Source organism: Bacillus rossius, chromosome 12, assembly GCF_032445375.1.
Source record: "Bacillus rossius redtenbacheri isolate Brsri chromosome 12, Brsri_v3, whole genome shotgun sequence".
Lineage (NCBI taxonomy): Eukaryota > Metazoa > Arthropoda > Insecta > Phasmatodea > Bacillidae > Bacillus > Bacillus rossius.
The window spans coordinates 43,343,557-43,360,324 of NC_086339.1; the positions used below are offsets into that span (position 1 = coordinate 43,343,557).

At 40.4% G+C, this 16,768-nt stretch overlaps 1 protein-coding gene across 1 annotated transcript; it reads left to right on the forward strand.

The window, feature by feature from the left end:
- Nucleotides 1-15,347: 15,347 nt before the first annotated feature.
- On the forward strand, nucleotides 15,348-15,821 carry LOC134537973 (uncharacterized). Its single transcript, XM_063378992.1, has one exon. The coding sequence runs from the start codon at nucleotides 15,348-15,350 to the stop codon at nucleotides 15,819-15,821; it is 474 nt and encodes a 157-aa protein (XP_063235062.1).
- The last annotated feature ends 947 nt before the right edge of the window (nucleotides 15,822-16,768 follow it).

Sequence of the window (16,768 nt, forward strand, 5' to 3'; positions counted from 1 at the left end):
CCACGAACATAATCTCTCTCAAGACAAGGAAAGATATTGTCGTAAAGCAGATCACTATTCCTTAGTCTAGTAGATCCATCGTTGTACTCTGGCTTGTACGCAGTATTAACGTTACAAGTTCTGTCATGTCTCTTTAAGCTATCTCTCCGCGTAAACGACTTGTTACATCGAACGCAACTTATCACATTGCGTAGTGGATTTTTAACACAGTCATTCTTCTGGTGTTGTCTTCCATTCTTTCTCAAGATAAATTCTTTGCTGCAAAACGTTTGTCCTTTCGATACAGCGACAGACACCGAATCAGGATTCATATTAGTTACTGTGACTAATGTTAGATACAAACAGACAGTTTTCCAATTGGAACCATTACGTAAATATAATTTTTTAAATATTTCTTAAGCGAGAGTTAAGTTATCTCATGCAAAGGTACTTGTTGTAAGTAGTTCTGCGACGAGGTGTCAGAATATTCAGCACCGAAATACGTTTTTAGTTAACCGTACTTCCACGACCAACAGTCAGGAATAAATGTCAGAATATTCAGTGCCGAAATATTTTTAACTAGAATGTATTAACGTCCGTGAATGCTACTGATGCTTAGGTTAGAGTGTTATGGCTATCGTTAGACTAGTGTAGCATCCTATAGGTATTGGGTCTCTGGTTTATGTAAATAGGTTATGTTGACTTTGTCACTATGATGTGCAGTGTGTGAATAATATGTACTTTTATTACTCATTATTTAATTCTCTTAAATCAGTGATTTTTCTTATCCCTTGCTGTTTGTAATAAGATTTAAATAAATAGGAGAAGGTAGTTTGTTCTTCCAGTTAGTGTTTCTCAGAAATCTCAGGGTATATTATTATTTGACTGAATAATGATTTTTTTTTTAAATTTCACCTAATAAAAATAAAATTGAAGCACTCAGAGAAAACCATCAGGGAGGATGTCGTTTATAAACATCATAAATTACCAATTTTTTTTAAAAAAAGTCCAAATTTAATCCTGCTGAAGCAAAGAGTTCACAAGCGGGCTTGTGCTAGAACTCTCATGTTGCTTAAGCAAAGAGTTCACAAGCGGACTTGTGCTAGAACTCTCATGTTGCTTAAGCAAAGAGTTCACAAGCGGGCTTGTGCTAGAACTCTCATGTTGCTTAAGCAAAGAGTTCACAAGCTGACTTGTGCTAGAACTCTTTGCTTAAGCAGGATTAAATTTGGACTTTTTAAAAAAAAATTGGTTATTTATGATGTTTATAAACGACATCCTCCCTGATGGTTTTCTCTGAGTGCTTCTATTTTATTTTTATTAGGTGGAATTTAAAAAAATCATTATTCAGTGAAATAATAATATACCCAGAGATTTCTGAGAAACACTAACTGGAAGAACAAACTACCTTCTTCTATTTATTTAAATCTTATTACAAACAGCAAGGGATAAGAAAAATCACTGATTTAAGAGAATTAAATAATGAGTAATAAAAATACATATTATTCACACACTGCACATCATAGTGACAAAGTCAACATAACCTATTTACATAAACCAGAGACCCAATACCTATAGGATGCTACACTAGTCTAACGATAGCCATAACACTCTAACCTAAGCATCAGTAGCATTCACGGACGTTAATACATTCTAGTTAAAAATATTTCGGCACTGAATATTCTGACATTTATTCCTGACTGTTGGTCGTGGAAGTACGGTTAACTAAAAACGTATTTCGGTGCTGAATATTCTGACACCTCGTCGCAGAACTACTTACAACAAGTACCTTTGCATGAGATAACTTAACTCTCGCTTAAGAAATATTTAAAAAATTATATTTAAGTAATGGTTCCAATTGGAAAACTGTCTGTTTGTATCTAACATTAGTCACAGTAACTAATATGAATCCTGATTCGGTGACTGTTGCTGTATTGAAAGGACACAGGTGTAAGTTTTGCAGCAAAGAATTTATCTTGAGAAAGAATGGAAGACAACACGAGAAGAATGACTGTGTTAAAAATCCACTACGCAATATGATAAGTTGCGTTCGATGTAACAAGTCGTTTACGCGGAGAGAGAGCTTAAAAAGACATGACAGAACTTGTAACGTTAAGCCTGCGTACAAGCCAGAGTACAACGATGGATCTACTAGACTAAGGAATAGTGATCTGCATTACGACAATAATTTTCCTTGTCTTGAGAGAGATTATGTTCGTGGCTCTTTTGATCTTGACGAAGAACTTAAATTGAAGGATGATGATGATTTATGGAAGAATGAAGACAATGGAAGAATCCTTAACGTGAAAAGTGAGAATACATTCCAGCCGAATTCAAGTAGATCTTTCTTACTTTGTTAAAATGATGGACTCCTAAAAAGGAAGCATGAAGACGATAATGGCACTTCGACATCATCGATACGGAATTCATATGGTAATCTGGGTGAAGAGGATGTATTCTACAGTGATTGTTACAGTGACTCTAAGGCTGTTGACAAAAGCATAGACTGTGATGAAGCACCTAAAGCTGACAAGATCGAAGAATGTAACGGTGTCCTGAGATCGAAACGATGGAAACGATGTTTATTATAAATAAATCTGATTACGCTTATTATGATCACTGGGACGATTGTGATATTAAAAGTATTTATAATAAACAAGCAAGTGAGATATTGGTAGAAGAGATTGATTACACATCGTGGAAAGATCCAAACTTATTGGTTGACCGGCTAAGACTTTTACATGGTTCGCTTTATGCAGGAAACTATTCGCGCATAAAATAAATATCCTTCATACTCGAATAACTGAGGAAAGCTGGCTACATACAATAATGGCTTATTTTACTTCTATTTGTATATTCTTAAGAAATAAATAAAATATTAAAAGTAAAAATTTAATGTTTTTATTTCTTGCATTCTGATTTCTAACTAAGACTTAGTTCTCGTAACTTTTGTTACCAAATGTGTTGCCTTTTAATGTTGCTTCCAAAATGTGCTTCCTTCTTTTGTTGATGGTGCTTCCAAATGTGCTGCCTTTTTTGATGGTGCTTCCAAAATGTGCTTCCTTTTTGTTGATGGTGCTTCCAAATGTGCTCTCTTTATTGATTGTGCTTCCAAAATGTGCTGCCTTTATGTTGATGGTGCTTCCAAAATGTGCTTCCTTTTTGTTGATGGTGCTTCCAAATGTGCTCTCTTTATTGATTGTGCTTCCAAAATGTGCTTCCTTTACGTTGATGGTGCTTCCAAAATGTGCTTCCTTTTTGTTGATGGTGTTTACAAATGTGCTGTCTTTTTTTGATTGTGCTGCCTTTTCGTTGATGGTCCTTCTATTTTTAATGTTGTTTTGACTCTAGTATTATTGTTGATGGTTCTTGATTTGACTAGCGTATTATTCCATACGGTGCATGTATATAAGCGAGTCCTAGACAGGAGGATGCTCAGTTTGTTACTGACGTCGGCGGTGTAAGGATCGCCTAGTTTGTTTCTTCTGGTGCATGAGTCGTGTCAATTAGCTGTTCTTGAGATTTCGATGGCATCTTTACCGACTTTAACGTCGAACTCGATGGAGGATGTACCATCGACTACGGGAACCATGACGTCAGCGCCGACGATGTTGGAGCAGATCCCGTTGGCAGCGCCTCTGACAACACTGGAGGAGACTTCGATATGTGCTGTTCCACCATCAGCTGAAGTTTCATCATCAACAATGGATTCTTCAACTAATGAAGAGCGTACATTGCGTCAGTGCAAATACTGTGAAGCATCATTTACTATCACCTCAAATGCTTGCAGACATGAAAGAAGCAGTTGTTCTAATAATGTTAAAAGAATAAAATTTCAGTGCAATAAGTGCAAAAAACTAATTTCACGTATTGATAGCTTACATCTTCATTATAAAAAATGCTCCGAGAAAGTAAAAAGCGTGTAAATGAACCTGGTTAATGTTTTGACTCATGTGTTGTAGCAGCTGATGAGACTATATAAGTGAGACCCTGGTAATATGGACTTCAGTCCGTCTCTGGCTGCTGTGATGAACGGATCGGATAGTTAGACTTGTATAACATAATAGACCTGTATCTAGCTATTCTTGAGAACTCGATGGCAATATTACCGCTATCTACACCAACCTGGATCGATGGTCTACCATCATCAGTGCAGAGCACGATGACAACGACGTCTACAGCTACACCTGCTCTCTCAGCACAGCAGAAGATTTCGACGCGTGCAACATCTTCCGCAGAGCAGACCTCAACGGCTTCAGAAGTTAACATGTCAGCAGTGTTACAATGGTTGTCAACAGTTCCAGTGGCAGTGATGAACGAAGGAGCAACCAGCGGTGTTCCATCACCCGACTGCACGTACTGTGAGAAGATCAAAAACTTGAAATTATAGGATTATGTAATACACAATTGTAGTAATAACTCTGAACGCATTAAATATCAGTGCAACAGGTGTTTAAGCACGTTTGTACAATATGGAAGATTAAAACGGCACTTTAGGAATTGTGATAGACTGGCTGTACATTCATCGGAATAAAGCTGTATATTTTGTAACAAAACATTGGCAAATATTCGAAATATATCACTGTCCTTTTAATGAAGTCGATAATTCGACTTTGTGTGCAAATTGTGGTGTACTAATATGTCGAGCTGATAAACTGAATAGACATTTAAAGTCATGTAAAGATCATAGTCCGTATAGTAAGAAGACTGTTTGAATCGAGAGATCCACGAAACTTTGGTAATTTGTCTGTGTGTTTTTTGTACTTGTGGTAGTGTATAATTTATGTAATAAAAGTTTTTTTAAAAGAGCTTGCGGTGTTTTTTATTTTCTCAAACCTGACACTTTAGTGGTACTTTATTAAAATATTAAAGTTGTTTTGTATCGGCCAGGGATCGAACCAAGGACCTAAGTCGATCTAATCAATCAGTATATAGATTACAAAATTATTTAATGAATTTTGAACTTTTTCCCGGATCTCTAGCATTAAAATTACGCATTTCCAATATGGTGGTCTTGATGTCTGATAGGATGATGGTCGTAGAGGATTTAGAGTCTCTTTACGAATGTTGAACATGGTTTATTGAAATTATTATTTTTTACATAAAATTATACATTATTACATTGATCGGGTATCTAACCGAAGACAGGAGCGGATCGAATCAATATGTTAATTAATGAGTGATTTATTTAATGAATTTTGAACTTTTTCCTGAATTCCTAGCTAAATAATTACGGATTTTCAAGATGACGGCCAAATTTCAAGATGGTTGGTGTCACAGTAATAAATGATTACTGCACTCTAGCCGATAATAACTAAACTAACATGGCGTCAGTGTACTCTCGCTACAATGATGATGGCTTCCAGCATCGAAGACAAGATGGCGGACATGGCGTCATACTAGATGACGTTATATATACTTTGAAAAAAAAAGTGGTGGGAGTCAGTCTGCCTGCAGCCACCACGAGAGAAGGATAGGTCGCCATTTTTTTTGCCCTCACCAGGTTCGAACCGAGAACTCCGAGCTCCGTGTCGTAAAAGTTTGTTTTTTTATAAGTTTTAAAATTTTGTTCATTAAACTCGGATAATATATTTAATGATGGCGGCCGTAACGGATATTGCAACGGTGATGTCATCATCCAATATGGCCACTTGGAATAATGTAATCGGATGGATGGTTTGTTTGTCGCAAATATAAATGAAAAACCATTCTCTTGCATTACTCTATCATCAAACCTAAACATATAAAGGCATATATATATATAATAAACGTAGTTTAGAATATGGCATCATGTTACAAACTTATCTCGACTTGTCTCGACTGGTTACACATTGCATAACACTTGTAGGTTTTTAAATTCAAACTTGGCATCATCCGGCGACAATGCCTTTAATTAAATATGGCCGACAGTGGCGCCATCTGGTAGCGACTTTATGAATTAAAGATGACGCAACTGAGAACTTGGTGAATACAGGCTACCGACTTGTCTCGTCTTGTCCCCCCCGACTTGTCTCGACTGTCTAGACTTGTCTCGTCTCGTTCCCGACTTGTCTCGACTGACTACATAACACTTGGCGCCATCCGGCAGTAACTTTAAGAATTAAAGATGGCGACGGTGGTGCGCTCCGGCGGTAACTTTAAGAATTAAAGATGGCGGCGGTGGCACACTCTGGTAGCAACACTAGGAACTAAAGATGGCGACGGTGGCGTCATCTGGTATCGATTATATGAACTAAAATATGTCGACGGTGGCGCCATCTACCAGCCAAATTGAGAACCAAGATGGCGGCGCCTCTGACAACAATTTTTTGAATTTGGCGCGCGATACTAGCGACATCTACCAGTCAACCTGAGAACCAAGATGGCGGTGCCTCTGGCAACTAATTTTTGAATTTGGCGCGCGATACTAGCGACATCTACCAGCCAACTTAAGAACCAAGATGGCGGCGCCTCTGGCAACCAATTTTTGAATTTGGCGCGTGATACTAGCGACATCTACCAGCCAACTTGAGAACCAAGATGGCGGCGCCTCTGGCAACTAATTTTTGAATTTAGCGCCATCTGGTAGTCTGTGCTGGAATTCAAGATGGCGGCTGTATAATAATTTTAATTTCAAATGTGACGCCTTAGGTATGCATTAAGGAAGGCAAAAGATGGCGGCTGATGTTTACATCAAATTTCGAAAAGTTGAAGTTCGAAAAAAAAATTCGAATCCAAGATGGCGGCCGTGACGAAAAGTGCAACGGTGACGTCACGATTCGAAGTTGGTGGAAATTTGTAGAAATACAAAATGGCGGATGGATTAGCATGGATTAACATATGGATTAGCATAGATTGGCATATAGATTAGCATAGATTGGCATACAGATTAGCATTGATTGGTATACGAATTAGCATAGATTGGCATACGGATTGGCATAGATTGACATGGATTAGCATAGATTGGCATGCATTAGCATAGATTGGCATGGGTTAGGTTAGGTTAGGTTAGGTTAGCATAGATTAGCATATGGATTAGGTTAGGTTAGGTTAGTTTAGGTTGGGTTAGGTTAAGTTAGGTTAGGTTAGGTTAGCATAGATAAGCATATGGATTAGGTTATGTTAGGTTAGGTAAGGTTAGGTTAGGTTAGGTTAGCATAGATTAGCATATGGATTAGGTTAGGTTAGGTTAGGTTAGAATTTGGATTAGCATACGGATTAGATGACGTCATCAGGTTGGCAACATCGAGGGTCGCAAGGCTAAAGGTCAGGGTCGAATTTCAATGTCAGGGCCAAATTTCAGGGTCAAGGTCAAATTTCAAGGTCAAGGTCAAAATTAAAGGTCAGGTCAAGGTATAAGGTCAATGTCAAGGTTAAAGGTCAATGTTCAAGGTCATAGTTAAAGGTCAAGGGTCGAATTTCAATGTCAGGGTCAAAGTTTAAGGTCAAAGGTCAAGGTCAAAGTTCAAGGACTCGGTTCAAGGTCAAGGTCAAAGTTCAGGGTTCAAGGTCAAGGTCAAAGGTCAAGGTCGGATCCTGGATCCTGCGCCTGTCCCAGAAACGGCTATATCCTACTACTGTAACGGGACATTTTTTCGTGCGTACATGGCTGATGAACGTAACGGGACACTTTTTCGTGTGTGCATGGTCGAAGGAAGTGACATAATCCCTTAATCCCCCTCCATCCTCCGGTGCCCTGATACATACTATACTTACCTACTCAGCTTTCCTCAGTTCTTTGAGTATGAAGGATATTTATTTGATGCACGAAAAGTTTCCTGCACAAAGCGAGCCATATAAAAGTTTTAGCCGGTCTAACAATATGTTTGGATCTTTCCAAGATGTGTAATCATTCTCTTCTACCACCATCTTCCTTGCACGTTTATAATAAATATTATGATCTCTGGTGTATTCCGTTTTACCACCAAACTCAGGGTAACTTTCAGTTTTGAGACAGTGATCATCACAAGCTTGATCAGATTTATTTAATATATCACGTCGTTTCCACCGTTTCGGTCTCAGGACACCGACACATTCTTCGATCTTGTCAGCTTTCGGTGCTTCATCACAGTCTATGTCTTTGTCAACAGCCTCAGAGTCACTGTAACAATCACCGTAGAAGGAATCGTCTTCACCCAGATTACCGTAAACATTCTATGTTGATGATGTCGAAGTGTCTTCATCGTCTTCATGCTTTCTTTTTAGGAGTCCATAATTTTTACATAGTAGGAAAGATCTACGTGAATTCGGCTGGAATATATTCTCACTTTTCACGTTAAGGATTCTTCCATTGTCTTCATTCTTCCATAAATCATCAACCTCCTTCAATTTAAGTTCTTTGTCGAGATCGGAAGAGCCAGGAAAATTATTTTCGTAATGCAGATCACTCTTCCTTAGTCTAGTAGATTCATCGTTGTCCTCTAGCTTGTACGCAGGTTTGGCGTTACAAGTTCGGCCATGTCTCTTTAAGCTCTCTCTCTCCGCGTAAACGACTTGTTACATCGAACGCAACTTATCACATTGCGTAGTGGATTTTTAACACAGTCATTCTTCTGGTGTTGTCTTCCATTCTTTCTCAAGATAAATTCTTTGCTGCAAAACCTGTGTCCTTTCGATACAGCGACAGACACCGAATCAGGATTCATATAAGTTACTCATACTAATGCCCGATACCAATTGAGTGTTTTTAATTAAATCCTTTACTTAAATAGAATTTTTTTTCATATTTTATCAGCAAGAATTAATATATCTCATGCAAAGGTACTTGATGTATGTAGTTCTGCTTTTCAACAAAAGATGTCGCCACATGTTGCTTGCAGGTAAATATTATTTAGTTCTTTTATGCGGGATGCAGGATGCTCACTAACGATCGCAAAAGAAGGACGGTTTCGCTAGACTCCAAGGAGAAGGAAGTTCGTTCTTCCTGTTAGTGCTTCTTAGATTTCTCAGAGATTATTATTATTTGGCTGAGTAATGATATATTTTTTTTAATTTCCAACTGATAAAAATTTTTCAAGTGTTGATTAAGTAGCATAAATTCACTCATTAAATGTAACCTTAAATAAATTAACATGACTCATTAAGTAAAAAAATCCTTCATGCAGAGATCAATTGCTGATCTGTAACCAGAAGTACTGGCAGAAAACCATCAAAATATTGTCAAGTATAATCAGGAGCACACGGAGAAAACCATCAAAAAATTGACAAGAATATTCAGGAGCACAGATAAAACCACCATAATACTGTCAAGAATAATCGGGAGCACTCGGAGAAAACCAACATAATAATGACAAGAATAATCAGGAGCACACGGAGAAAACCACCATAATATTGACAAGAATAATCGGAAGCACACGGGGAAAACCACCACAATTTTTCTTTGTTATCATAAAATTACAGAATAAAATTAATAAAAAATTTAAAATATAAAAAATCACAAAAAATTCAAAAACTGAAAAATGGAAAATGAGTGTTGACTCAAGTTATGATGTAATATGAGTGATGGCAAATGAGTGTAGAATTAACATTCATCCAGCACTGAGTATTTGTAGATCGGTTCTGAAGGTTCAATGGGTCCCTGGTCCTATATAAATTTAAACTTTGCTAACATGATCACTGTCAATCTTATTTAACTAGCCATCGGTATGCTTTTAAATGACTGGATGTATATAAATACTAGGTTGTTAATTGACTTCATTTAGTTTTTGTGTGCTGAGTGTAGCCGAGTAGACTGATGAAAATAAGTGAGGAGCTTAATGTAGAATGAACTTGTGTTGATGGATATGTTGGTGTCCTACTGTATGTGCATAAATCGAATGCTAGTGGTCTGATATATTTTGGGTTATTTACGAAGATATTTATCGATGTGTGCTATGAAAAGCATAAAAGTGTATAGTAAACTTATAGAGTAGGACTCTTGTTTCGGAGACTTTTGTCATAAAGCTTAACAAGGATCGACTCTGAAGGCTTTGAAGATGTATGGTACTGGGCATGTCTTGTCTGTAGCTATATCAATACTTAAGGACCCCAGAACTGCAGATGAGAGGTACAAAAATAATTTACTTTGGACCTAGCCCGGTATCGTATAAATTATTTTAGAAATGTGTTGTAGACATTTGGAGTCAGTTGGAGGTTATGTGTAGGTGTACATAATAAAATTTAAATTTGAGTAGTTTAAATTATGTTTGGTTTCAGAAAGTTCCATTGTTCAGAGACTCTTAATCCTTATAGTAAGTCTAAATGAACCGTGTATGTAGGATGTGCGATTAGTTGTTTCAATATATAATTTAAACTTGTATTCCTTGAAATTGCTAATTTATTAAGTAGTAACAATTGATGTATTGACTTGCATATTATACAAGCGGGCGCTGATATTTAAGCGAGTCTTAGACAGCAGGTCCCTCAGTCAACCTCTTGTAGTGGTGCAGTGCAGATCTGATGGATTGACTTGTCTACATATAAGTCCGATACATGAATATTCATGTGTATCCGAACTCTATGGTAGCAACGATGACATCGGTACAAATCCCAATGGTGACGGGGTCAACGGCTGCAGAGATCTTGGAGGAGGGTCTCGCGTCTTCACCGGGGTCCCTGACGACGGAGGCGATGATGACGAAGCAGAACCCGATGACAACGATTAGGGCAGCCCCAGAGATTCGAATGGTAACGAGGCTACCATCTCCAGAGATCCCGATGATGGCTGTATCTAATGTCTCTTCATTCCAAGAGACTTCAATGTGTGCATTATCGACAGCAGAGGAGACTACGATACCTGAATCTACAGCGAATATGGTAAATAAAACATTTTGTGTTCAATTCCCAGATTCTGCATCAGTCGTGTATACTTCCGATTCTTTGACATCCAGTACAGATTATCTGTCAATGTCGACTGGGAAATCTCCGGCTCATGCAACATACGGGACTTCGCCATCTACAACAGCGGTGCAAAATGAAAGTAATATCCTTTTTGAGCCGTCGGTGACTCAAGGTCTAACGAGGAGACATCTGTGTACGTACTGTGACAAAAGTTTTAAATACCGTCAACATGCAAGAAGACATGAAAATCATGTCTGTAGAATAAACGCTAATCGTGTGACATATCCGTGTGACCCATGTGGTGTACATTTCACAAACAAAAGTAATTTGATTAGGCATTGTAAAAGCAAAGTTCATTTGCAAGTTGAACATCGGGGAAGCGATGATAATTGCGATGAATATCTGTATCAGTGCCGCTACTGTGGTAAACGTTTTGAACGACTACGAAGTACACGCATCCATGAAAATAATGGCTGCAGAAGAAATCTTGACCGTGTAAAATTTCTGTGTGAGAAGTGCGGTGTACAGGTTACACGAAAATTTTACCTGAAAAAACATAATAAATTTTGTAAAGGTGGGTTTCTAGCATCATCTCTGGTCCTCTAAGGTGTTACACTCCTGATCTGATGTATCGTGATCTGTATGAATTAGTTTAATTTTGTCACTCTAAAAAAGGAACTATAATAATTTATTTTAATAAAAATGAATGTTGCAAGGACTGAAAAATGTATACGATATGTATACAATGTCAAATTTTATTGTGTATAAATGTACAATTTAAAAAAATTATTGGATTAAAGAATTTTTTAATTATTTTTCCTAACCTACATCGTTTATCTTAATGTAATAAACTACACGTGACACGTAATTTAGGTCGGATATGTAATGTCCGTTTTGTCTTGTTTGTGTGTATTATTTTTTTTACCAATAATGCTGAAGACAGTTTTTTTTTGCTAAAATTATTTTTTTTGTCTGAGTATGCTATCTGCATTCTTAAGATTTTTATGGGAGATGTTTTGGTAAAGTGCAGGTACACGTAATGCCGTAACATTAGAGCAAAACTGATAGGAACTTCATTTATTATTTCTAAAATAATAATTTATTACTCCCCGAAATAAACATAACATACTTGTGGGAAATCTATGGTCTTAAATCGTAACCTGACATATATTGGTGTACACTACGGTGGTGATATTAAAAAATTAAAGAATGTTTATCAATTGGCCACACTTCGGAGTATGCTGGTGCACTGGATGGGCTGTATCAGTAAGATTCTGGATACTTGATAAGCGGTTCTTCGTCCAAGTTACTCTCTCCTTCGTTGCTAATTACTAACACGAATATTTTACATCATTAAAAAAAAGTATACTAGCAGGTGGCTTGATGTACATTTTTGCCGCTTATAATTTTCAGAGTATTGAGTATGGTATGTGGGGTTTGACTCCTCTCGTATATGTGCTACAAATGTTTTTTGTTGGTAGCAAAATAAACATTCGTAGGCTGATTTTCTGCTATGGACCCGTGTTTAGCACTTAAGACTGATTCCGTCAAGTACTTTACATGAGCTTGATTATGATTTCACTGGAGTTTACATGTAATTAGTTAGCAGGCTAGCGAGGTGATGTATGCATGTCTCGCGCAAAACATCTGACTGTCGCAGCAATCTACAAGCTTGCCACTCCCACACGAGGTTTCAATGTTAATTTGCAGGTGCGTGTCTCCATGTCTCATTCGACAACCTCTGCCTCTAGCCTCGTGAATTTTTAAAAATACTTGAGGTTAACGAGCTTGAATTTAGGTACTTTTTATTAGTCGTACGTGAATAAGTTTAAATTCGTATGCATTGGAAGATATTTTTCTAAATGAGACAGGAAATAATACAGAGTTGCTTCAATGTCTGAGATTGGTATCGAACACACATGGTTCTTACCCTATGGGTGACTAGCACTTGTCATTTGACCTATCCCCTCTAACCCTCTTTTACTTTGTGATATAGATGGCACATGGTTGTTTTCAGAGATTATGGTTAACATGTCTTTGGCAAAGAGTCCTTTGTATAAATTACTATGAGTGGTAATTATTTTAGTCGAAGTGGAAATTTAATAAAACACGTAAAAATAACGTGAAGGTTTTTTTCTAATGTGTAAACAAATCATTGATAGGATGGATTTGTATGTAGAACTGGTATTATACCACATCTCTGGAAGAACACTGCATGGTATATAATGAAAGACTCTTGGGTTCAAGAAACTATAATAAAGGTGGAAAAGGATGATGTGGTTCCTATGATTAAATGAAAGGAACTTTGATTATTTAGGATCTATATAATTAAATATTTAATTGGGTTTGGGATGATGGGTTGAAGGATTAAATAATAAAACTGGACACATAGGCTTTTAAAAAAAATGAGAATGGAGCTAACCATGTCTAGAAAACAATAGAGAGTATTGTGAAGCTCACAAGATCATAGATTGTGGTACATCTCTGACAACAGAAATGTGGAGACGATATCATAAAATGAGTGATATTGATGCAGCTCCTGGTATTATAACTGGTAGCTACGGTGATGATGTCTTTACGTCTGTAATAGTGACACAGACGCGAAATTTTTAAGACTAATAATAAAATTTATGTAAAGAAGATGGAAGCCGTAGCACGCGAGACTAAATTTATCATTCAAATGATTGGAGAATAGGCTAAAACTTCTACTTGGTTCGCAAAATGTTCAAAATTTATACATCCTCAAAGAAACAAGAACTACGAAATGCAGGGTTAATAGAATAAAACCTACTTTTTTTGATCTGATGTATATTATTGTGATTAAATATACAATTTAATATGACTTTTATTAAATATCATTCTTACATATGTACTTTCATGCTGTTAGCGTCTACATTGCTCATGGAGTATTATAAACTATTAGCAAACCTAGTTTTTCGTTTAACATGTATATTTTGTATTTTTAGATACGAATATGTTAACGATCAATGACTGAAATAATATGTGTTATAAACTATAAGTCCTTCTATAACTGGTTTGATTTATAATGCTGGGAAATTTTGGAATAGTATGACCAATAGGATGTTAATATGATGTGACAATAGCCTGATACTTCGCTTGAATGAAATTTAAATGTTAACTTTGTGATGAAAGCTGCAAGTGCGTGCATTGCGTGTCCATTTCATTTGTTTAATTTTCTTCCAAAAGTGTTACCTTATTTTGGTGTGCTGCTTTTTTAAATGATGTTTTGACTCAAGTATTATAGTAATTGGTTCTTGATTTGACTAGCGTATTATTCCAACCGGTGCATGCATATAAGTGAGTCCTAGACAGCAGGTCGCTCAGTTTGTTACTGACGACGACGACGGTGTAAGGATCACCTAGTTTGATTCTTCTGGTGCATAAGACGCGTAATTACCTGTTCTTGTGAACTCGATGGCATCTTTACTGTCTTAAACGACAAACTTGATGGATGTTGTACCATCGACTACGGGAACCCTGACGTCAGCTATGGCGGAGAAGGTGCAGATCCCGTCGGCAACGACGACGTCATCACAAGAAGAGACTTCAACAGTGGCGATACCGTCAGCAGAAGAGACTTTAATGCCGGTGGTGCTGGCTACACAAGAAAACTCTACGAACTTCGTTTCGTCCTTGTAGCGGCCGTGGCCGCGGCTGCCTGCAGCAGTGACTGGAGCCCTCCGGCTTCACGGGTTCCCTGCGGGCGAGCGGACAGTTGGCAGGACGCACCCCCCCCCCCCCCCCCTACGACCCAGGAGTACCGTTATGCCGGCAGGCCACCCCCGCCCTGGGGGGTCTGGCACACAGCGAGGGAGACCCGAGAGGCGAGCTTAGAATTAACTTAGGCTAGGAAAAAAAAAAATTGCAGTCCGGCTCGGAACACAGCCACGCGCACATGTTGTTGGTCGTAGCATTACGCATTCTCGCTGCCGCCAATAAAGTACGCCTCCGACTATACTGTGTTTCATTGAAATGCGATCCTACTCGTCCCAATCACAGTCCGTAGCCACGAGGCTACAGTGGTGACCCCGACGTGATCTCCAGGCGGGTTCGGGTCATGTTTCGCGCGGAGCCGCCTGAGCAACGGCGCACACGCGCTAAGCGCCCGGGACCGCCAGTAGTACGACCGCGGAGCTACCGCGCCGCCTCGCGCGTTCGCGCCAACACACGCGGCGCGAGACCTCCCACACGTGAGTAGTGCGACTCGGGCGGTTCGGGACCACAGCGGAGACCTAGTGCGACCGCGGAGCTACCGCGCCACCTCGCGCGTTCGCTCCAACACACGCGGCGCGAGACCTCCCACACGTGAGTAGTGCGACTCGGGCGGTTCGGGACCACAGCGGAAACCTAGTGCGACCACGGAGCTACTGCTCCACCTCGCGCGTTCGCTCCAACACACGTGGCGCGAGATCTCCCACACGTGAGTAGTGTGACTTGGGTGGTTCGAAACCACCGCAGAAACTTTGCCAGACCCGGACACAGCACCTCCTACTGCGGCAGTGGATCGGGTGGCGGTTCGCATCCCGCCGTTCTGGCCCGCAGATCCCGAGATGTGGTTCGCGCAAGTCGAAAACCAGTTCGCGATTGCAGGAATAACTGCAGACAGTACGAAATTTCATTACGTGACGGTCAACCTGGACTCCCATTATTCTACCGAGATGCGCGACATCCTCACTCAACCGCCAGCCAAGGGCAAATATGAGAAACTGAGAACAGAGCTGGTAAAGAGGCTAAGTGCTTCGCAAGCGAGAAAAACCAAGCAGCTGCTGGAGACCGAAGAGATGGGCGATCGGCGTCCATCCCAGTTCTTCCGACATCTCCGCGGCCTGGCGGGGACAGCTATCCCAGACGACCTCCTGCGATCATTATGGCTGGGTCGGCTCCCATCGCCTACCCAAGCGATCCTGGCCACGCAGACTAATGCATCATTGGATGCGTTGGCCGACCTGGCCGATGCCATTGCGGATACCAACCCTCAGCCGCAGGTGGCTGCAGTGTCCTCCCTGGAGGCGATGGTGGACTAGATAGCGGCCCTGATGTCCGCGAAGATCGGGCAAATGGCCGCGTCATTGCGGCAAGAAATCGCAGCAGCTGCCACCAGCAGTGCGCAACACAGGAGTCGCTCGGACGGCTCGCTGCCCGCCTGCTGGTACCATCGACGTTTCGGGGACGCAACCCACAGCTGCACCGCGCCTTGTACGTACCAGACGGGAAACGACAATGGGACGCGTTGATGGCGGCCGGCGACTCTTCCCTGCCTACCGGCTGCCGCCTGTTCATCACGGAGCGTGTTACCAAGGTACTGTACCTCATCGATACTGGCTCCGATATCTGTGTCTACCCACGTACCCTCATGCCAGGCAGGCGCCCTCAGTCCGACTACTCCCTGGTGGCCGCCAACGGCTCGCAGATCGCAACCTATGGCTTTGTCAAACTCACCCTCAACTTAGGACCTCGAAGGGACTTGGTCTGGTGGTTTGTGGTGGCCGAAGTAACTAAGCCCATCCTTGGGGCAGATTTTCTCTATCACTTTGGCTTGCTAGTTGACATCCGGAATCGACACCTAGTGGACAGCACTACTTCTCTCACCTCGGTTTGTACAATTACCACAAGTCAAGTCTGTAGTGTCAAAACGCCTGCACCCACTCCGCCGTATCCCGAGCTACAACACAAGTTCGCCAGCCTCACACGGCCTGCAGGCTTCCCCCAGCAAGTGCAGCACTCCACCTTGCACCATATCAACACCAAGCCAGGACAGTCAGTGCACAGCAGACCGCGCTGCTTGGCTCAACCCGGTTGCGCGTGGCCAAGGGGGAATTCGAGGCTATGATCAAGCAGGGCACGGCCCGACCGTCTGACAGCCCTTGGTCTTCTCCTCTCCAAATGGTGCCCAAGAGAAGAGAAAAGTGGCGACCTTGTGGGGACTACAGACTGCTGAACGCCCGCACTATCCCGGACAGGTACCCCATCC